Source organism: Triplophysa rosa, linkage group LG22 (assembly GCF_024868665.1).
Source record: "Triplophysa rosa linkage group LG22, Trosa_1v2, whole genome shotgun sequence".
Taxonomy (NCBI): Eukaryota; Metazoa; Chordata; class Actinopteri; order Cypriniformes; family Nemacheilidae; genus Triplophysa; species Triplophysa rosa.
In genome coordinates, this window is record NC_079911.1 from 8,616,277 (window position 1) to 8,638,824 (window position 22,548).

A 22,548-nucleotide genomic window follows, 5' to 3' on the forward strand; every position below is an offset into this window, starting at 1 on the left:
GGGAGAGTGTGTCTGACCCTCGAATAGTATCGGGGAGGCTATTCCAGAGTTTAGGTGCTACGTATGAGAAAGCTCTACCCCCTTTGGTGGATTTAGTTATTCTAGGTGTTATCAAAAGTCTGGAGTTTTGAGATCTTAGAGAGCGTGATGGGTTGTAGTGTGGTAGAAGCTCTGTTATGTAGGTAGGGGCTAAACCGTTTAAGGCTTTATAAGTAATTAAAAGAACTTTAAAGTCAATACGATACTTAATGGGTAACCAGTGAAGGGTTGATAACATTGGGGTTATGTGATCGTATTTTCTGGACCTGGTTAGAACTCTGGCAGCTGCATTCTGAACTAACTGTAGTTTGTTTATTGATGCTGCAGGACAACCACTAAGCAGTGCATTACAGTAGTCAAGTCTTGAGGTCACAAATGCATGAATAAGCTTCTCTGCATCAGCCACACATAAAATATTTCGCAATTTGGCAACATTTCTAAGGTGGAAGAAGGCTGTTTTTGTGACATTTGAGATGTGATTTTTAAATGACAGGTTGCTGTCTAATATAACGCCAAGGTCTTTAACTGTATTTGTTGGAGTAACAGTGCAGCCTTCAATTTGCAGGTCATAATCCGAAATATTCTGCTCACGTGTCTTTGGTCCGATAAGTAATATTTCTGTTTTATTAGAATTTAAAAGAAGGAAATTACAAGTCATCCAATGCTTTATATCGTCGATGCACTCTGCCAATTTGGATAGTTGGAAGGAATCATCTGGTCTTGATGAGATATATAGCTGAGTATCATCTGCATAACAGTGGAAGCTAATTCCATGTTTTCTAATAATGTTTCCAAGGGGCAGCATGTATATGGAGAATAGCAAGGGTCCTAAAACCGATCCCTGAGGTAATCCATAATTTACTTGCGTTAGATTTGATGATTCCCCATTTAAATGGACAAATTGATGTCTGTCTGATAAGTAAGATCTGAACCATTGTAGTGCCTGTCCCTGAATACCGGTATAATTGTGTAAGCGATCTAGAAGTATTTTATGGTCTACAGTATCGAACGCAGCACTAAGGTCGAGCAGGACTAGGAGTGAGATGTTACCTTTATCTGATGCTATAAGCAGGTCGTTTGTAATTTTAACGAGCGCAGTTTCAGTACTATGATGCGGTCTAAAGCCTGACTGGAATTTTTCGTGTATGTCATTATTTTGTAAGAAAGAGCACAACTGAGTGGACACTACTTTTTCTAGTATTTTAGACAGGAAAGGGAGATTTGAAATCGGTCTATAGTTTCCTAGTTCATTGGGGTCTAAGTTTGGTTTCTTGATAAGAGGCTTAATGACGGCCAGTTTAAAGGCTCCTGGGACATGGCCTAGATTAATTGACGAGTTGATAATGTTATAAATGGGCTCAATTGCAACGGGTAATAACTCTTTTAATAATTTAGTTGGTATGGGGTCTAATAAGCAAGTTGTAGGTTTAGATGTTGCAATAAGTTTAATTAAATCTTCCTGTTTTATAGGTGAAAAACACTGTAGCCTTTCTTTTGGGGCGATGGTTGGTACTAATTTATAGGACAGACTTGGAGGTTGAGATTTTACTATTTTGTCTCGTATGTTTTCGATTTTCTCTGTAAAAAAGTTCATGAAATCATTGCTACCAAGGTGCGGCGGAATACCCAGGTCAGGTGAAGTCTGTTTATTTGTTAGTTTAGCAACTGTACTAAATAAAAACCTTGGATTGTTTTTGTTAGTTTCTATGAGGTTACGGAGGTGCTCGGCCTTTGCTGCTTTTAGTGCCTTTTTATAACAGTTTGCACTCTCTTTCCACGCAATTTTAAAGACCTCTAATTGGGTTTGTTTCCATTTGCGCTCCAGTTTACGTGTTTCTCTTTTAAGGGCGCGAGTGGTGCTATTGTACCATGGTGCTGCGTTTTTCTCATTAATCTTTTTTGACTTCATAGGTGCGACAGCTTCTAATGTATTAGAGAAAATAGTGCCCAATTTGCTGGTCATGTCATCGAGCGATTTAAGGAAGTTAAGGTTTATTTTTTATTTAGTCCTGCCCTGAACAGTTATTTTACGAAAGAAATGTTAACATGAAGTTCACACCAACGAGTACTAACAGAATTTCTAAAAAATAGCCCAGGTCAACATCCCCCTGATTATTAATACTGTATGATGTTACCTGCACAATCAATGACAGTTTTTATGTTTTGTCATAGTTATTTAAGGGTTTCTTGTTTGTCCTGAGTCATTCAGTGATGCTCATGAAGGCAACAAGACTCATAAAGTGTAAACCTCTGAAAATGTTTTTTTGGTGCAAATTGTTTATATTTAATTTCCTGAGAAACATATATGTATTTTTATAGCTTCTGAAAGACATTACTAAATGAAAAAATAAAGATATATAAACAAAACAATAACAATTTACACCAAAAAACATTTTCAGAGTTTTACACCCACCTGACTTTAATTGAATCGTGTTGCCTTCATGAGCATCACTGAATGTTTCTGTCTATTGTAATAGTTGTGAATGAGTCTCTTGATTGTCCTCAATGTAAACAGAGGAATCTCAACATCATACAGTTACTGCTGGACATGAGTCAAATATACAGAAATGCTGAAAAAGCAAAGATTCTGGAGAACATAGATCAGTGGACAGTTTAATGACTCGGGACAAACAAGAAACTCTTAAACAACTATGACAAAACATAAAAACCTTCATTGATTGTGCAGGTAACATACAGTATTAATAATCAGGAGGATGTTAACTTTTGACCTGGGCTATTTTTAGAAATTCTGTTATTATTCTTTGGTGTGAAAATAATTTGTTCAGGGCAGGACTGAATTAAAAATAAACCTTAATTTTTTAATTTCCTCTTATTTTTTCCCCCCAAATTTCAGCATTTTCCAGATTCTGCAAAGGGGGATGTACACTTTTGACTTCAACTGTTTATGGTTTTATTGGACACATTAGGCAGCTCATTTGGCTGTTGGAAATTACCACAATGTTGAACAAATATCGAAAAGCGTTGATGCGTATTTGGTAAGACTGCATGTTAAATGAAGGAATTACAGTAAATAGCTCATCTTAACAATATTCATACTGTCAGTTATGTACAGTATAGAAGGCAAAACACTGAAAACATCTCATTTAAACATTGATTAAAAATGAATGAAACTTATATAAGATTATGCACTAATCAAATTAGCAAATGTATGAGATTACCCTTGTTAACTCCTACGATTTTCTTGTCCATTGAAGCACATAAAACAAAATTTATTACATTAATAGTAATTAAGATATTTGTAATAGGGAGAAATTCTGAAGAAATCGAAATAAACGCATTGATCTCAGACGTTTAGACATTCATTTATGGAAACGCACCACAACATATTGGGGAGATTGTTTTGCCGGCATATGGGTCTAATACTGATCTGCCCTTGTAGATGAACAGCAGATGGGGGTCTATGAAACATATTAATTATCTGTCATGTTTTGAGACAAATTAGTGAAGATAGATAGACACATGATAGGCTGTGTGAAGGAGGAAAGTGGAGCAGATGGAAGCTTAGCGATGAAGGACAACAAGAAGGCATGAAACTGCTAAAAATATACAGCATCTCTAGACAAAATGCTTAAGCTGGGAGTGGTGGAGAAAATTTGGGCGGATAACTGAGAGGGTATTGTTTCGGTCCAAGCTGGTTTCAGTTCTGTATGGGTGGTTTTTTTTGCTAAATTTTTTTTTCGAAAATGTGTCAGATGCATTCTCGTCATTGCCACTCCTACAAATAAACACAATACCATAGAAGTGTCCATTATTGGCCGAAAGGTTTCATGAGGTACTGTAGCATTAACATCCAGAGAACCTTTCTGTTACACAAGTTTAACAAGGTTCTCCAGACTTTCAAAAGGTAAGAAAGAAATGTTTTTTTAAAGGGGTCATATGACACAGCTAAAACGAATATTATGGTTTGTTTGAGATGTAATGTAATGTGTTTACACGATTTGAGGTTAAAAAACGCTGTATTTTCCACATACCGTGCATGTTTGTATCTCCTCTTTGCCCCGCCTCTCTGAAACGCGCAGATTTTTTACAAAGCTCATGGCTCTGAAATGCGAGGTGTGCTATGATTGGCCAGTTAACCAGTGCGTAGTGATTGGTCGAATTCTGCAAGCGTGTGACGGAATTGTAACGCCTCTTACCATATTTGGAACATCAGGTTCCAAAGCAATTGTACTGACAGGTACACCCATCTTACTTGCGTATACATTTGTCAACTCATACCATGAACTGTCGTAGATTTGTGGGGGTGTGGTTACACGAGGCGTTTCAGGCAGGTCTGGGTGAGCATTCGCTTTTAGATAGAATGCATCTTTTGTTCCCACACTTTTTTTTGTTGCAATTTTACGTGTCTAATACATGCATGGGCAACTTATAACACACCAAAGACACAGAAAAACACGTGTTCGCGCCATATGACCCCTTTAATAACCTTTGACTGAATGATTTTTTAGGGTCCAAAAATAGTTCTTCTGTGGGATCGATGTGAAGACCTTTTGTAGCACAATGCCTCCTACTTATAGAGTACCGCAGAGATTATGTATTTTTGTAGGCCAACCTGGAAGTTAGCGCCATACTGGTTCTTATGAAGAAAGCCTATGGTTTTGTCCAATAGACATTTGGAACTTCGCAAAAAGGAAGCAAAAAAAAAACAAGCTTTGGTGATGGAACTGGAAGTGCTAAAATGCTAACTCTCTTCCGGGTTTTGCATGCAAAAATGTGTCTCTACAGTACTGTATTGAAAAGTTTTTTCCTGGCTTTCTGTAAAAAACCTTGGAAATTGGTTAAAGTAATGTTTTTGTTATACAAAATGCAACTTTTTTTAATATAATTTAAGTTCAAATGACTTGCAAAGCCAATTTGATTTAACTTGATTTAACTTAAAAAAGTAAGGCAGCTTTTGAACTAAATTTGAACAAAAGTTGAAATAAGTGACATTTTTTACAGTGCATGTATGTTTGTAACAGTAAAGCTAATTGAAGAAAATATCAAGTTAGTTAAGACAGTTGACAAGTTCATAACTAACCACCTGAATACTAAAACCAACATTTAAAGGTCATTTTATCTCGCCATTGAATACTGAGATTTGTTACACAGTAACGCAAGAATACATGTTAATAATGTACAATGGTATCATGTGTTCGCAGCACATTGGCCGAGACACATCACGTCTGCGTTTACGGTAGAGTGTGTTTCTAATTCACATCTGCGAAATGATAAATTAGCATGTTGTGATGCATCAATGATCTCACAGAAAAAATATCTGTGAAGCTCTATAAGAGCAGATAAGCAGTGTCATAAAATAATAGAAGCAGCCAAATAGCTACAGCTGGCAGGCAATGTGACAGCAAACATCTTACAGTGACAACGCACCCATGTGTTTGTTTGCATCATTCCATCCATATGTAGTAGCTGTAAAGGATTAGCATTAAACCTTGAGCTGATATCTGGTGGGCAGCGACGTTTATCACAGCTGTTTACTATAGTCTTAAAAAGTAGAGGTTGTTTTAAGCCCTGAATTTCTACCAGCATCCAGTCTTTGGATAAAATGCAATCGATCTTCCTGTGTTAAAAAAAAAGAGTACTGCAATGTCTTTGTAGTGTAGTTGAAAGTGAACATTTATTCAATTTTATTTGCCGTCTCTGCATAATTAATAGGTTTAAATAATATGTCATTGGCTGCATTATAAAACACTTTATTTAGCCTACAAAGTTAATTACTTTGACTTAATTTCTCACAATTTCAGACAGTTTATACAGGGAGTCATTTACCATTCCATATAATGTAAAGTGAATGCCACATACTTTGTATATAAGGAATTTACAGACAAATTTGGCCAGAGCACACATCTACACAGTGTTGCTTTGTTTTTGTTTTTTGTCAGTCTGCACATGTGCTTCATTATTACCATTAAAATAAAATAAAACTAATTACAAATCCAACTTCAATGTATTTTTTGTTAAAATGTTGACCATTACACCAAAGCAAAGTTTGTCTGGTTGTTACTTGCCTGATCTGAAAAATTTAAAGGGATAGCTCAACCAAAAATAAAAACTGTCATCATTTATTTACCGTGATATCGTTCAAAACCTGTATAATGACTCTTTCTTATGCAGAACACAAAAGAAGATATTTTGAGAAATGTCTCTGTGGTTTTGTATCCATACAATGGAAGTCAATAGGGTTAATTTTGGTTAGATTACAAACGCTCTTGAAAATATCTTCTTTTGTGCACTTGATCTCGGGAACTCGTAACTCGTCGCCTTGGAATTATGATGTTCTACCTGATTATTTTTTGGTGCTTTTTCTTAGAAAAGGCTTTTATCTACAAAGTCAAATGGAATGCAAAAACTGATCTCAAAACTGCTCAGAAACCAGATAACGAGGGATTTGTATGATGTGAATCATACAAAAACATAATAAATTGCAATACTGAAGCCCCACCCCTAAACCTAACATCACTGGCGTAGAAGCAAATCGTACTAAAACATCGGAAAGATCATACAAATTAGCCACTTTGTAAAATAGTTACTAATCACGCCAGAACGTGTTGGTTCTGCATAAGAAAGTCATAAAGGTTTGAAATGCATACCTGCAAACTAGCCGCTTTTTGGCTAAATTCGCCTTTTTGAATCAAAATATGCCATTCTTCTGAATCGTGGAGATCTGAAGAATTTTTTGTGGGAGAGTGGGGGGGGGCATATTTTGAAAATTCAAAACACAGAAACAGGCATTACAATGTCAGCGCGTTCCAAACGTTTTGTGCACTTGAAAAACTTGTGCAGGCCAATAGATTTTGATCATAGGTCATGGGGGATGTGAGAGGATGCCCCAGACCCCCAAAAGGGATTTAAATTGTATGTGTGGTACCTTTTTCAACTCTTCCGAGTTTGCAGGTCTGGAAATGAAATGATGAAAGAATTAAATTTTTTTGGCAAACTAGACCTTTAAATCTGAGACATCATTGCTACACTAAACATGCTGAGCAATCTGATACAGTTGGAATGCCTCAATAAGTGTAAAACTGAGTTCTGCCTTAAGTTCAAATATTACGTTTTAACAATACTGACAGACTGCGCCAGGTACCTTGAAAGCAAATAGTGAAAGATGCTCGTTCATGTCACCACGACTCTTGTAGACAGTACTATGATGTTTTTATTCAGATTTAAACAAATACTTCGTACACATTCTTGAACTTTTGTCTCGCCTCATTTTAAAGCATCACAAATAAACCAAGACGTCATTGGAGCTGCTATTTTTGAACATCTCAGATTATGTCAGCCGGTTTTGGCGATACTCCGCGAGTGGTGCGGTCGGAAACCGTTACATAAGAGAGTGGAACAGAGCAAAGACAAAAAAGTAAGGCCACACGATAGATTGCACACTATATAAAATACACCAACGATTGACCCGCTCCGCAAATTGATCTATTGTTCTGCTCTCCCTGGATCACTTTTCTTTGATGAATATAATCCAAGTCTTTTGGCAAGAAAAATGATTACACATAATAACGGCCTAAAACGAACATCATTGGCACTGGCGGCTCTCCGCGGTGATACGTTTCACATGGCTTTCCTTTTGTTGCTGTTCCACGCGTCTGCCTGCTTTGCATGCTCGGGTTCTTTAGGAAAAAAGCTCATGTACTTACAAACAACATTTTACACATTGTACACAGGGCAGTGCGCTTCAGCCCTTTCCTCTGGAAATCTGCCGTTGAATAATCCGTGTCTGTGGAAATATGTTTAAAAACGGCACATGTCAAGATTCAATTTTATCGGTTTTTCTTTCCTTTAACTAAAGAAACATTTATAGTACATATAATACTTTTGTTATGATCAAGACAGTGGCCATTGTTGTACTCGTGTGAGGTGTTTTTTCTTGATGATATATTTTCTTAATGGTTGCTGTATATCTGACAGGGAAAATATACAGAGATGGGTCTGCTTCTTCTGAAACTCATGGCTGTATGTTGTAGCATGTTGGCTACCGTCGTCCTCGCAAGAAAAGATTGGAGTTTTATTCCATTGAGTTCTCTGTTCTCAGAACTGTCAGCTTCACAACATCCACGTCACTTTCAAACCTCCCTGTGGCTTTCCTCCGTCTCTCTCGGATGGGGCAGTGGCGCTACTAGGAGTCTTTTAAACACTCCTCGTAAGGTTTTGTTGTTTTCTGTTGCGACTGGTTTTTAAAGATGCCGTGTGCTACACACATACACACACATACACACACTTAGAGAAATAGAGAGAGATCAATGTCGCTTTTAAGAAGTTCTGTGATTGAGGTCAGAAGATTCCATCAGATGATTCCTGGAGTTGTGGAGTCAGGCTGTGTTTACTGAAGCTGATTGACCAGCGCGCAGGCTATCGTCAGTGTGGCGACAGAAACGCTGATTGAAGTCACAGCTGAATGTCTGGCTCTGTTGTTGTCTGTCTGGTGTGATCCTATTGAGTCAATGGAGCCCTCCATATTGGGGTTCAGCACATTCTGCAGAAACATTACAAATGTCAAGTGCAAACTTTATTAACACCTATAAAAGAGAATTACTGGAAAAATAAATTCTCAAAGCATTTTAACGTGAAACATTTTGATTAGAGAAAGGAAAAATAAAAAGAAAAAAATATCTAGAATATTTAATCATTAAAATGTTTTTCATCTGTGAACCAAGCTGATAATAATATATTATTTTAAATGATTCATATTTAGGTTTATAATATAAGAGAGATTTATCTTCATTTTTAGTTTTTTTTTCTTGCTGTCACACCGTAGGACACATTTACAGTTTGTCGACTACCCATATCTTTACTATTCACTGAGCAAGGACATGTGAAAGATTGAAGCCAACCTCCAGTATTTTTTGTGCAAAGTGATTAGACGTAATGTCTGTAAAATTTGTAGTTTCTGTATTTCTCATATTATAAATGAAAGTGATCATTTCTATGGCTGATTTTATTTGTTGAGGCTTCTAACCTCACAATTACATTGTTTGACTTTAACCTGGATTTCATAGACATGGCCATATGTTATAGGGAGAAAATGACTAAATGTATTTTTGTGAATCTCCCTCTGAATTTATTTCATTGTGATTTTGTAACTAACTTCTGCATATTTAAATTGAGTTCAATATTGAATACCATAAATTAAGACATACCAAAAATATACATGACCCTTCGTTTTTAGATGAATTTGGGTGACATGTGGCCTACCTCATCAGCACATTCAAAACTGCTGGAGGGAGAACACTTCTCCTCACTGTCCTGTAAAAAAAAGAAATGATTTAATATTCTTATAATTCTACCCATGAACTGTATACTGTGTACAGTGTCCTTTTTATCACATCCGGGTTAGGGATGGGCATTTTTCAATAATTTCATATTCGAATATTTGAGCTCATAAAAAAACTAATATTCAAATATTCGTTTATTTAAATTAAGTTAATAATGACGTCATTTGTTACGTTTTTATTTAGTCACAATTTAACATCAACAACAGCTTATAATTATCATTGAATATTCATAACGCATAAATATTATATCCTGTATATAGGTTTAATGTTGAAAAAATAGAAAAATACATAAAAACTGCATTTAAACCTGCGCCGAACAGTATAATACAAAAAGAAAACATACAAAACAAAACGAACAAAACGCAAACATACAAAACAAAACGAACAAATGCAATGCATACTGACAGTCTGTGATATATGGTTATCTTGTTTATTTAGTTTTACATGTTCTTGATAAGAAAAACAAGCATATAGGCTTATTTTACACCGGTTGAACGTTCCTCAGTCGGTTAACAAGCCGACAGCGGAGAAACCGCGCTACTCTTCTAACTCCCGGTAACAAAACCCAGATCTGACAAGAATATCTGCCTTTATTAATTATAATGTTGATAATAAATAAAGTAAACGGGCTTGATACCTCATGCCGACTGTTAAGATCCTAAAAAATACAAGGTGCCAGTCTTATGCTAAGGCCAAATTAATTAACAATAGTTGCAGTGAAATATACATTTTCATGTTGTTGAAAGTTACTTAATATATTTGTAACGAACGAATATGAATTTACAAAGAACAACCGCTCCGAACAAGTTAATAAATGAATTATTGTTCATCATTTAATATTACGTTGGTATTTTTATACCTAATGTAAGTAATGTTAACGAATTCTGTGGCTCGCCAGTTTTGAAACATTTTAATATGGTGATGTGAGCCGAGCATAAACCGCGATCCGGGCATCCGGAGTGTAAACTTAAAATATTTAAACTAGCTTGCGATCTGAGTGAACAAAGATTTAGGAACACATACAAATGATTTTTAATATTTTCTGTATATTATTACGGATGAAGTGAAGAAGCGTTAAATAAGACGTGACAACTCTAAGGTCTTCTGTAGTGGTAACTTTACCCTGTGGTGACGCAGTTGTTGTTCTTATGAAAAATTGGAATATTCGAATAGCATTTTTAATTTTCGAATAGTTATTGGGTATCGAACATTCCTGCACATCCCTAATCCGGGTCATGATCTACACTGACAAAACATCAGATTCGTAATGAGTATTTTTGTCTTTTTCTAAAAAAATTAATACATTTCTGTAAAACAAAATCAGCATGCCAAGCTGAACTGGATAAGATTTTAAGAGTTTTTATTCCAAGATTGTACTCTGAATATGAGTTATTTTGTCTTGTGGCAATTTAATAACTTATGTTCCTTAATATTCAAGGTGGATTCTCTGAAAACGTTCATATCTTACAATTGGTGTTACGCAGTGCCGAATCTGGTGAATTTATCTTGTTTTGGGGATGTTCAGATATTTTTACTGGGAAACAAGATAAAGTTACTCATTAACCCGTGATGCATTGCCACATACTTCATTATGGTGCGTCATTTTTTAAGTATGGGCCAATCATATACCAAGCTGTAGTGGGACTATAGAATAAAGAATTAATAATGGGTCTAATTTTTCAATGTTATTCTTTTTTCCTATACACTGGCTTAATATAACAAGACACCTTCAAGGAAGGTTGATTGTTCGATACAGCTTGACCAATGGGGCTGACCTGTCTTTTTTCTTGACCACTGACAAACAGGGGTGGGGTTTCTGTCTGATGTCACTAGTGCTGCAGAATTTACACACTTTAGTTTCAAAGACTCTGTAAATGTCAGAAATTGGTGCAGTTGATCGCCCTGAAGACAGAAATTATGTGTGGCGTTCTTTACCAACTGTCGCTGTCATTTCAAGGTGCTTTGAGCAGATGATCTTAAAGCACTGGAACTTGTGAAACATTAATGAAAAAGGTTTCAGGTAGTCATGGTTTATTAAATTGTAAACAGTCATAAATGTTCTCTTGTCTTTTCTTGTTATTACAAAATAGCAACTGCAGCCTCTTTATAAAGCCAACAACTGCAGCTTATTCGCCACAAAACGTAATTAGGACGTTTTGCATAAAACGAAAAAAAAAATACACAATGGTTTGCTTGATTGATTCTTTGAAATACTTTCCCCACAAGGCATGCAAAGTTTTAAGGATGTTTTATGGTTCAGAAGGCAGTGTTTCTGAACGCAATCAAACACAAGAGAGAGAAAAGAAAAGCAGGCCTGTGGGATCCACATTAACATCTCTGCATACAGAAATTTTGCACGACAAAACGTTGACTTTCAGATGGGTGACGAGCTGCTTAAAACAAACAAACAAACAAACACAATCCTCAAGCAAAGCACCATGAGCAGATGAGCGAGAACAGTTGCAGTGCCCTATTTTAACAACATAGTCTTCATCACACAAATCTTGATAAACATACAGTTTGTTTTGTGCTTGTTTGTTATCATTCATTGCATATTGAAGTTTGGACATCTGATCTAAATAAACATGGTCAAGTTGTTCTTCAGAATGAAACATTACAAAAAAAATGAAGTTAAGTCAAAGAAAATGTGTTTCGGTCCATTATTCGTATTTAAACATGTTCAAACTTAAGCTCTGGAGTCCCAAACAATCGTTTTGGCTACAAAGCAAAATGACATTCTCTGTGAAAATTAAATATAAAAATGATTTTCTGTAATAGAAGGGAACAACTTCTATGACAGACAGAAATAATCAGAGATTTGATGTGCTGGAGTGCGCGCACTTATTCACGCAGCGTTTTCTTCTCTTAGTATACTGTTGCATAAGTTCAACACAATCTAACTGCACCAAATCGTCAGGCAGATTCGAGCAGCTCTGTCAGATAATCACTTTTACAGATTCACAATTTTTGCTTCCTACTACTATTGCCTGAGACACAAATTAAACGAGTTATTTCCCCGGGTGACTCGATGATATTCCCGTCTGTGATGTTTTCGTAATTTGTTTCAGCACGGATGAGAGAATACAGTCATTTACTTCTGCACCCAGGGGCTTATAACTGACTCCTCAGGACTTAAAGGGGGAACTGCAGGGCTCGATATGATGGAGGTGGTCGGACAATGCTGTATCTCTATAATGCAGCCTCTTTCAAACTTGAATTAGCTGTCAAATTAGAGTTTATGATGACATCACTCGTAAGGAAAGACAGAGCTTCCTGTGGAGGCCAAATAACACTGCTGACCGAACCAAACATCTTCTGTCCTCCAAACACAACAATTAATATGCATGATGTAGCTGATTTTTTTCTTAGAGAAAGAGCCAGGGGCAAAGCTGTATTTTCCATTTGAGCATCTACACTGTAAACCCGAATAAGTTGGGATTACTTGTGTTATGATGTTCCCAATTTTAAGTAAGCAAAACTAGTAAGTTTTGAGTTTGTTGTACTGTTGTTGACTCCTTTTAATTTTGAACAATTTTAAGTAAGCAAAACTAGTCAGTTTTGAGTTTGTTGTACTGTTGTTGACTCCTTCTAATTTTGAACATTTAGTAAAGTAACTTTTTTTATTTACAGCTAAATAAATGAAATGTTATTTATTTATAAAAAACATTTATAAATAAATAAATGTTCAAAATTAGAAGGAGTCAACAACAGTACAACAAACTCAAAACTGACTAGTTTTGCTTACTTAAAATTGGGAACATCATAACATCAGTTTTCCCAACTTATTCGGGTTTACAGTGTAGGCTTGAGATTTCTAAAGCGTGTGCGTTGACCATTAGGGGTGTAAACTATAAAACATGTTGGATTATTTTCAACCCATAGTCAAAAAGGGACCACACCAATCATTGGGTTAAATTAACCCAGGAAAATGTTTGCATATGACTCAACAATGGGTTAAACAACCCAGCACAGGTTAATTTACAACCCAATAGTTGAGGTTGCCCCTTTTGCACCCAATGATGGGTTGAAAATAACCTAGCTTTTTTAAGAGTATAACAATTGATTTATTACGAAAAATGTCTTATATGTAACACAGCTGTGGCGATTGTTTTATGTGTGATGCCTGTTTACTTGTTATTAATATTTGTCTATTGTTTGAGCTTCCAACATGTGACCCAAGTCAACATAGGTTAATTTTGTTCTTTTAGTCCTTTAAGAAGTTCTCTCTTACATTTAGCCAGGGGCGATTCTAGGTTTTCAATATTAGGAGGGCTCAGCCTCCAATGAGGAGATATATACAGTATATATATATATATATATATCCTCATTACATATACTGTATATATGTTAGGAATAATTGATGACGGGCCGTTGAATTCTCTGAAAATAATTGATGATGGGCCGTAGAATTCAATTCGATTTTTGTGTTTTTTTGTTTCTTCGTAATTAATTTATTTACGTTACATCTGAAAAAAATCTAGATTATTATTGGGGAAATAGCTTTTTCTGTCATCATTTCAATAGCTTTTCTTGAGCTCCAGTTCAGAACACAGCTGGAGCTCGTTTAAACCGCATAAAGATATACTCGAAAACAGACCAAATTAAAGATAATAGATGTTCCTTATGGATTCAGTAAAACAGTTACAGCAGTAAAACATTTATGTCATATTTGTAAAACACATAATACCATCGTACATTATGAATAGTATGAAATAGCATAAAGTAATACATGAGACTAACCATTTCAATTTTTCCTAATATTTCAAAGTAAACGAGCTGTATTTTGATCATGCACATTTCATCTACCTTAAAATATAGCACATTAAAGGTGTCTGCACAATAATTAAGCAAAAATATGACAAGCGTGAGTTTTAACCATTCCTTGTGATAATAAATGTGTTTTTTAATGTCTAACCGTCGATACCTGAAGACGAAACGTTTCCGTACTTCGCTCAAGTCCGTACTATTGAAATTGGTTATTAAATGTGTGTATATCCAGAAAAACTGCAGCTCCGCCATCCACTTGCATGTGCTTGTATGGAAATGTTACCACGACCAATATGGCGGCGCCGTTGATGTACGATCCAGCAGCCAACAAGCGGTCTAGTTATTCTTATGTCTATGGCTCTGAACTAAATCTATCTGCCCATCGTCTTTCCGGGGCTCTCAAAACTACTGTCAGCTCTCTATAACTAGGTGCAGAAAAATAAAATAGCACTTCATCATGAATGACACATTTCTGTGCGCTACAATATCATCATGATTAGAAAACAAAGTACGCCGTCATTGGTGTGAAGTGCTTTCATTGTGATGGAGGTAAACAACTAGTTAACATGTGATGAGGGGTGAACGCAGACAAAACTTTTTACAGTGGATGGGAAAGGGTCGCTCCCACATCATATTATGTAAGCTGCATTTATAACAAAGAATGGCAAAGATGCAGATGTCATGTTAATGCACACACCCTGCTTATGACGTTCACCCGCCGTTTTCATAATAAGAGTTTTAGAGAGGACTAAAGCGATCTCGAATTCCTGTGCAAATGACATAATTACTCACATTTTTTTAGGGGGGGCTAAGCTAGAAATTTAGGGGGGCTAAAGCCCACCTAAAAAGGGCCTAGCGACTCCACTGCAGTTACAGTAGCTTACTTAATTCCTTTTTAACTTATTTTTCAGTGACCAATCTATTCAATTTTTATTAATTTCCATACATAAGGTTCCATTTAATCTTGAATGTAATCTCACAAATGGTATTGGAAATTTGTTATGTTTTAGAGATAAATCTGTTGTTAAAATTTCAGTTTTGGGGCAATTGTAATCATGAATCCAGTATCGTCTTCCAGATGTAAATGCAGACATCAAATAGACTTCTCACAGATGTATGTGTGTGTATCAATTTTTCAGATTTTCAGAAGACACCTTACAGACGTACTTGTGCTATCTTGGGTGCCAAAACAGGGGCTAAGAGTATCGTAACAGCGCAATGTACAGCCATCCTCTGTGTTAAATGTTGACTTTTGGCTGTGTTCTACAATGTTACTGGAAAACAGAACAGTGTCAAAACTGTATGCTCCATATGCTCCTAACTGTTTGTATGCACATTCAAAGTTTTATACACGATGCCTCAGGTCTTCGCTCATTTTAATGGCCCGTTGTTCTTTCCATATAATGTCATCGTTCCCTTTTCCATTTGCAACAGTTACAATGTGTTCGCGTAATAGTGTATAACTTCCATTCTGGAGCTTGTCTGGTTAGCGTTGGTCCTCTTGGTATTTGCAACATTCTGAGGTCAAGAAGCTCCTTCCATTAATAACCATTCAAAAATAGCAGAGGAACTGCCATTGAGATTGACGAGAATCGTACCAGACTGCTTTCTGCAGGTATTACAGAGCTCATTGGTGTGGAGATCCATGCCTAAAGTCCGCTCCGAATAGGCCTGCATGAGCCCATGAATGCTCTCGTTTTATGAATTATTCACCTGCACACTGAATTATACAAAAGTATTTTACCTTCCACTAGACACTCGGCGTATCTTTGGGTAAAACATGGATTTTTCCCACAAAGAGAGATTTTTCTTCCCTCAGTTATTTTAATGACTGTAATAGTTGCTGTCCTCTAGGTTTGCCCTAGATTTTACCATGCAGGGTGTAATGGATTTGTGTGTTTTGTTAACACACGCAGAGAGTGATATAAGTACTCTGGGTTTTGAAAATAGTTTTTTTTCTGTGCACACTATTGGTTTCTTGGAGCGTAATGGATAAAAAAACATATTTCAAGACAAAATGTAAATGTTAAAAAAATGTTACGCCAGTTTTTTATATAGCGTCACCGAGCTGCAGTGTTCTTTACACGCTTCTGATGGAAAATTACTTATTACAGAATCATGCACAAGTAAGGGACGTATAAATAATTGTATTAATTTGTAACATTATTTTTAGATGACTTGCACTAATGTAGCGTGTTAAACTGACAGCTCTAATACGACCAAACTGAAGCTCATCGTCAACATCAATGTCTTCACTTTTATCCTTGCAGTCGCTGGGCAAACAACACTGCTGCGCACAAAAACACCTGTAGACTAACCTGAAGGTTAGCGCATGTGGAGAAAACGCATGCACTGTCGATTGGCTTGACATCATTTGAGCTGATGACGTGTTTGTTGATGATAGCCGGCTGCAGGTTGGTCCGTACCGACGGCACCGCTGACTGCGACTCGGTGATGGGAACTAGACCTGCATCTGTACCATATCCGAACGCCTGGATCGCATTTTCTGCACATTAACAAACACAAATTATCTAACCAAATAAGAATTTGTGGAATATTGTGTCATCATTGACTCTCACCCTTTTGTCATTTTAAACCTGTATCATATTCTTACGTGAAAAACAAAGGGAGAAATTTTGAAGAATTGTTCTTGCCACTTCTTTCTGTATAATTACAACAAACAGAGCTGTGGCTTTTTCGTGCAAGTATACAAAATAAAAACAGCAAGACATAGCGTTTCTCATTAACATGCTATTGAAGTTAAGCCCTTAAGGATGTCTGGTCCGGGCGTGAGCCAGCAGGTTACGTGAGGACCGTCTCATCTCCACTTACTCAGACACGGGTTCTCTCTGAAGTCCCGCAGGAAGGCTTCGCATTCCGCTTCATGATTTCCGCTGCCTCGACAACCACACCAAGGGGAAATGGTTATGTTGGTGTGGCTGGAATCCACATAGTTAGGAGTCACATCTGATCCTGTAAGGCCAAGGACAGAGATTCTCATAAATATTCATGGAGAGGCAGCAACGTTGCTTTATAGATGTGGCTGTCTGGAGGACTGTGTTGTTCGGCTGAGTGTAATGGCCAGAGGTTGTTGGTCTGCTCTGTCCTTGAGAGGAATTTGTTTGGATTATGAGCAGATTTAGATTTTCTAACCCCCATGATTATGGTTTGTAGCTCAAGTTTGAATAGCTGTTGGTTATTCCTTGCTTAAGTAAGACTGTCAGTTTACCATGGTTAATTTAGTCAGATTAGAGTGAAGAAGGCACGAAACATCATCACAGACCCCTGTCACCCCGCCACAGCCTGTTTTCACTTCGTCCCTCATGAGGACGTTAAAGATCTCTGCTCATCAGAACATCTAGGCATAAAAATCCCCAATGCCATCACCATCTTAAACAGCTAACACAGAATTGTTACCTTTTTTATTACCAAATACCTGTCTTTTTCTCTGCAATTCATTTCTTCATTCCTAATCACCGCCTCTCTCTCAAGTGTTATGTGAATACATATGCATATTTTTTATTTATACAGCTGTATATACTGTAAATGCACAAATCTGTACACAACATTATTATTATTATATTTTATTTTTCTCTTTTTCTTTCCTAGTAAGTAAGTACCTATTTTTTACTTACTTATTGTTCCTGTTCTCATGTCATGTGTCATGTGTATATGTTTTTCTTATGTACCAAGAGCTTATAAAAAACACAACAAATTCCTTGTGTGCTTGCACACACTTGGCCAATAAAGCAAATTCTGATTCTGATTAAAAATATGTAATTATGAATTCTTTATTAATTTAACATACAGTGCTTAACAAATATTTGTAGACCACCACCCAATGTAAGTGTGCCACAGATGCCCTAAACTAACAGTATTGGTGATTACCAAAAGCATTAATTTTTTATGTTTCTGTAATGGTTAAACCAGCAGTATGTGTAATCTCTTTCGTCACAGTAGTGTTTCTAATGCTAAAATACATAATAATTGTTGTTATACATTAATTTTTGAATGTACTGTTACAAAGGCAGAAGAAAATAGTAAAACACTTATTATTTTGGGTTTAGATGCACAATGCAGTCAATAACAGAGACTGTGGAAAAGTACATAACACAATGCCAACAAGAATGGCAAGTTGTTGTCAAGTTTCTTAGTTGTTATGTGTGAATAAAGAGTATTTATTTTTTTATTTATTATTAAAAAAAGGTTTTTGACAGATTCCGCTTTACTATGACAGATGGGCTAATAAATTTGTTAAGCGCTGTATACTGTATATGTATACACAGCCGCGGAAAAAATTTAGAGACCTTTCCAAAATTATTTTCAGTTTTTCTGAATTATTTATAGGTGTGTGTTTAGGTAAAATGATCATTTTTGTTTCATTCTGTGAACTACTAACAATATTTCTACCAAATTTCAAATAAAAATATTGTTTCTGTTTGCAGAAAATGAAAACTGGAGAAACAAAATAACAGAAAAGATGCTCTGTATTTTTATCACAGTTTTCATGTGTCTTGTCATGCTCTCAGTTGCTGTTGGATGACTTTGTCACTCCTGTAGTTTGATTTTTCTGACAAAAAAGTCAGAAAAGTCAGAAAAAGTCAGCGTTATCTATGTGCAACACTATCTTCTGTTCTTCATAATATTTTGCTAGATGTCTCACTATATAAAAACTGCTAAAGATGGTAACAATACACACTGCAGTTAGTCAATCCATTAAAATGCAATCGCAAATTCCTGCGCTTTATTGCCGTGAAGCAGATTTCTCCTATAATCACTCACCGATGAGTCCAACGTAGGACACCAGACAACCGTGGTAGTTATCATTAGGACAGCTTGTTATGGAATGCGTCGTCATCTGGCAATTCATGTGGAAGTCTGCCAGTCTGGATCTAATCCAAACAAACAAAACAAATGATAGAATTCAACATTTTTAACACATTTGAATGAATAGGACTTAGATGAATGCATGAATAACATACCAATCCATCCAGATTTAGAATACTGTATTATAGAAATCATGGATAATCATCTACTCATATATAACCGCTCTGTGTACTCCCACCGACCTTCTTCGCAAGGTGCTTCAAAAGTCAAGCACCTTTCGATAATGCTAAAGGGAAATATGGGAAGGATTTATTCCCACAGTTATTTATCACTGCTGTTGTGTCTGCTTTCACTGGCGGTCTAATACAAAAGACAACAACAGCTGTGAATGTGCAATATGAATGCATTCCACCAGACCTAACTGGCGTCTAGTGGGGTTCCAATTGAAGGCTATTTTCTGCTTGACTCCATGTGGTCTTTCTCCAGCTCAAGCAATCTGCCTCAAACAGCCACTTCCTAGGGGGCCGCACGCATTCACAAACAGACCCAAGGTGGGCAGGGGGTCACATTAGTATTATTCTTGAATATGAACTCTCTCCTTCCACACTGAACAACAGCACAGCATAACCCTTCCTTTAAATAACGCTGGCGAGATGGACATCTCGTGCTTCGCAACCTCCTCCGGGACCCCGATTAACGTCGAATTGCCCCGCACTGCTGTACGGACCGCGGACTCCCCGACCCGGGCTCGGCCGCGGCGTGAATACTAACCGCGCTGTTTTGACCATCGAGCGCACTCGGGAGGTGTTGCCTGCTGGGTGTTTACCTCGCGGAACAAAGAACAGAATCTGCGTCACTCTCATGGGCACTGGCCAAAAAGGTCATCCTTTCTACTCTGCTTTATTGACATGCAAATGGATGTTGCTGTGATGCTGTTTTCTTCCATGTTGTTATTTTTTTATTTGTGTTTTTTTACTCGAGCTTAGATTTAGTTTTCATTAACAGGGCTGCATTTTACAACAAGAACACAAACGAAGACGCTCTCACATTATTTTAGCTGCATGTATTATAAACTTTTTTAGAATGTTGTCTCATTCATCTTATAATTTTCCACCTTTTTTATGCTTTTATTGACTTTACCATTTATATATGCATACATACGACCAACAAGACAGAACGTGAAAAGGGACCAAAAAAATCGGTGTTGTTATTTATCTCTAGATAACCGCAGCACTGAGTCGCAGCGATGCAAAGCAAAAGCAATGAGGTGTGTAAAATCAGCAATCAAACGATCGCGCATGCTGATGAGACCGCGGTTCGAAGCGGACCCCTGGAAGGGCGTTCTGAAGTGGTGCTGGATTAGATGTAGGAGTTCAAGAATATTGTTCAATTATTTAAAGGCTTATTACAATATAATTCAATTCTACTGTGTCGAAGTATAAGGGGTAATACATTTTTTGTTATTTTTTGATATTGTCAGAATAGGGTTTTGAGGGATAGCTGAGCTCCCAAAAGTGAACATTCTATTATTATTTACTCCCTCTCATGTTGTTCCGGTTGTACGCTGTTATTTTTTTGGTTTATCACAAAAGGAGATTTTTTTTAAAGAATCACTACTGTTTGCAGCTTGTGCAGTACAACGGCAGTGACAACTGCTGTCAAGCTCCAAAAAGGACAAAAAGCACAATCAAAGCAATGTGTTCTTGGAAAAAAAACAACTTTTGTGTTGCACAGAAAATATACCAACACACAGGACTGGAACAATATAAGCGTAGGTCAATAATGACAGAATTTTGACAGTTTCATATAATTTAAAACCTGTGTGCGACTCTTTCTTCTGAGGAACACAAAATAAGATATTTTGAGAAATGTCTCGATGGTGTTGGGTCCATACAATGGAAGTTAATGTAGGTCAATGTTGTTTGGTTACAAATGTTCTTCAAAATATTTTTGGTTTGTGTTCTGCTGAAGAAAGAAAGTCATACAAGCTTGAAGTAACATGGGGTTTTGCATACATTTTACATGCTGCTGTAAGAGTCACAATGGTTACAGACCTCTCTATCTCTCTCTCTCTCTGAAATAGATTGATAGCATATTTTGTTTATTTTTTAATGCAATAAATATCACGACATCGTTGTCGATATTTTGTCAATATTGTCAATCCTTTTGTCCACAATTGATAGTGGCCACAGTTCATTCTTCGGGAATACGCATAGAATTTTTTTCCTGAATTCTTCAAAGCGTCTGACATGTGCACGGTTAACCGCGGTTACCACTAAATCCTGCTGAAACCGAGCTGGCTGCGATAATGCAAGGTATCGATTATTTTATTGATGCGTAGCTTGTCCGTGAAGCACGGCTCTGGGATCAGTAGGAAATGCTGCTCGATCTAAAAGCAGTGCGAGTTTAAGTCGCTTATAATGTGCATTTGAAAAAGCAACACCCGTCAAACATGATCATTATAAATATACTTTATTATCATAAAAATACCTGATGAGGCTTGAGTAACAGTGATAAAAAGATGTCCTTGGGTATTTCCTACATTCTAGAACGTGTTATGGTCTTCTTCTGCAGTGCGTATTTGGAGTTTCCGCACGAGAGCGCCCTCTGGCTTTCGGATGCAGCAGCATTTTACCGCACTTCACTCACAAGTTGTGCATAAATCACGTGATATTTATTTTCGGTTAATCGGGCAGAAGTCTGAAAAAAATTCTACTATGGTAGTCAATGATGCCCCAGAAATCTTAGTTGTTAACATTCTTCAACCAAACAAAGCAATTTATACAGGTTTGGAACAACTTGAGGGTGAGTAATTCATGGCTTTAAATAAGACCTTCAAAAATGTTTGGGCATATTATCACAGCATAAGTCATAATTATTTTATGTGACAAAGCTGTGGTGTTTACATTTCACAGAAGTTATAAAGTTTCTTATGTGATAACATATTTTGAATGGCAAAGCAGGAAAGGTGCACACGGGCCGACTTGTTTTTCTGTTAAAAACCAGAAACGTAATAACAGCACTCAGCTAAATGAACAAATCCCTCTGTGGAGTCGATGATTTACACCGTTAATTACATTCTGCCGAGCTCAAGGAAGCACAAGGGCAGGAGATGTGTAAATGAAGGCCCCTGGTAACAGATTTGCAGGGTTGGAGTGTTAACTGTTATCATCAGCATTCATATTACCATCACCCCCGCCTCCCTCAAGAAGACTTCAGGGGCCTGCTATGTCATTAAGGAACATCACTAAATGGATGTCACCCGTTATTTGCATGACATCATGCGCAACAATCGTCAAATCACGTGTGAGCGTGAGACAGACGGTGGCGACTCTCTCTTAAATGGTGGGCGGGGGTTACAGAAAATTAATGAAAGGGTTTGGATGTCATTTCTCTTTTGTGACCAGCTCGTGTATGTCTGGCAATTTAACGTCAAACTGATTTAGCAAACGGTGCTGATCGTGTAACCAGTCTAGCGAGTCACTGAACATTTGTTTAAAAAAAATATGCATTCATGCGAGGCAGATAACAAGTAGCTTTTGGCTCCTGGCTCTGTTTTTGAATGCTTCATTATCCAAGGGACCTTCATCACATTTCCTGTATCCGGTAAGCGAAG

The 22,548-nt window shown here is 36.9% G+C and overlaps 1 protein-coding gene across 1 annotated transcript in view; it reads right to left on the bottom strand.

Moving 5' to 3' along the window:
• Nucleotides 1–5,559: 5,559 nt before the first annotated feature.
• gfra2b (GDNF family receptor alpha 2b) overlaps nucleotides 5,560–22,548 on the bottom strand; it is a 59,316-nt gene continuing 42,327 nt past the window's right edge. Inside the window, exons 5-9 of the mRNA XM_057320261.1 lie at nucleotides 18,888–18,997; nucleotides 16,938–17,078; nucleotides 16,424–16,611; nucleotides 9,259–9,309; nucleotides 5,560–8,539 (exon numbers count right to left, since the gene is read on the bottom strand). Coding sequence (XP_057176244.1) covers nucleotides 8,387–8,539; nucleotides 9,259–9,309; nucleotides 16,424–16,611; nucleotides 16,938–17,078; nucleotides 18,888–18,997 — 643 coding nt within the window. The 3' untranslated portion in view covers nucleotides 5,560–8,386. The remainder of the gene's footprint in view (nucleotides 8,540–9,258; nucleotides 9,310–16,423; nucleotides 16,612–16,937; nucleotides 17,079–18,887; nucleotides 18,998–22,548) is intronic.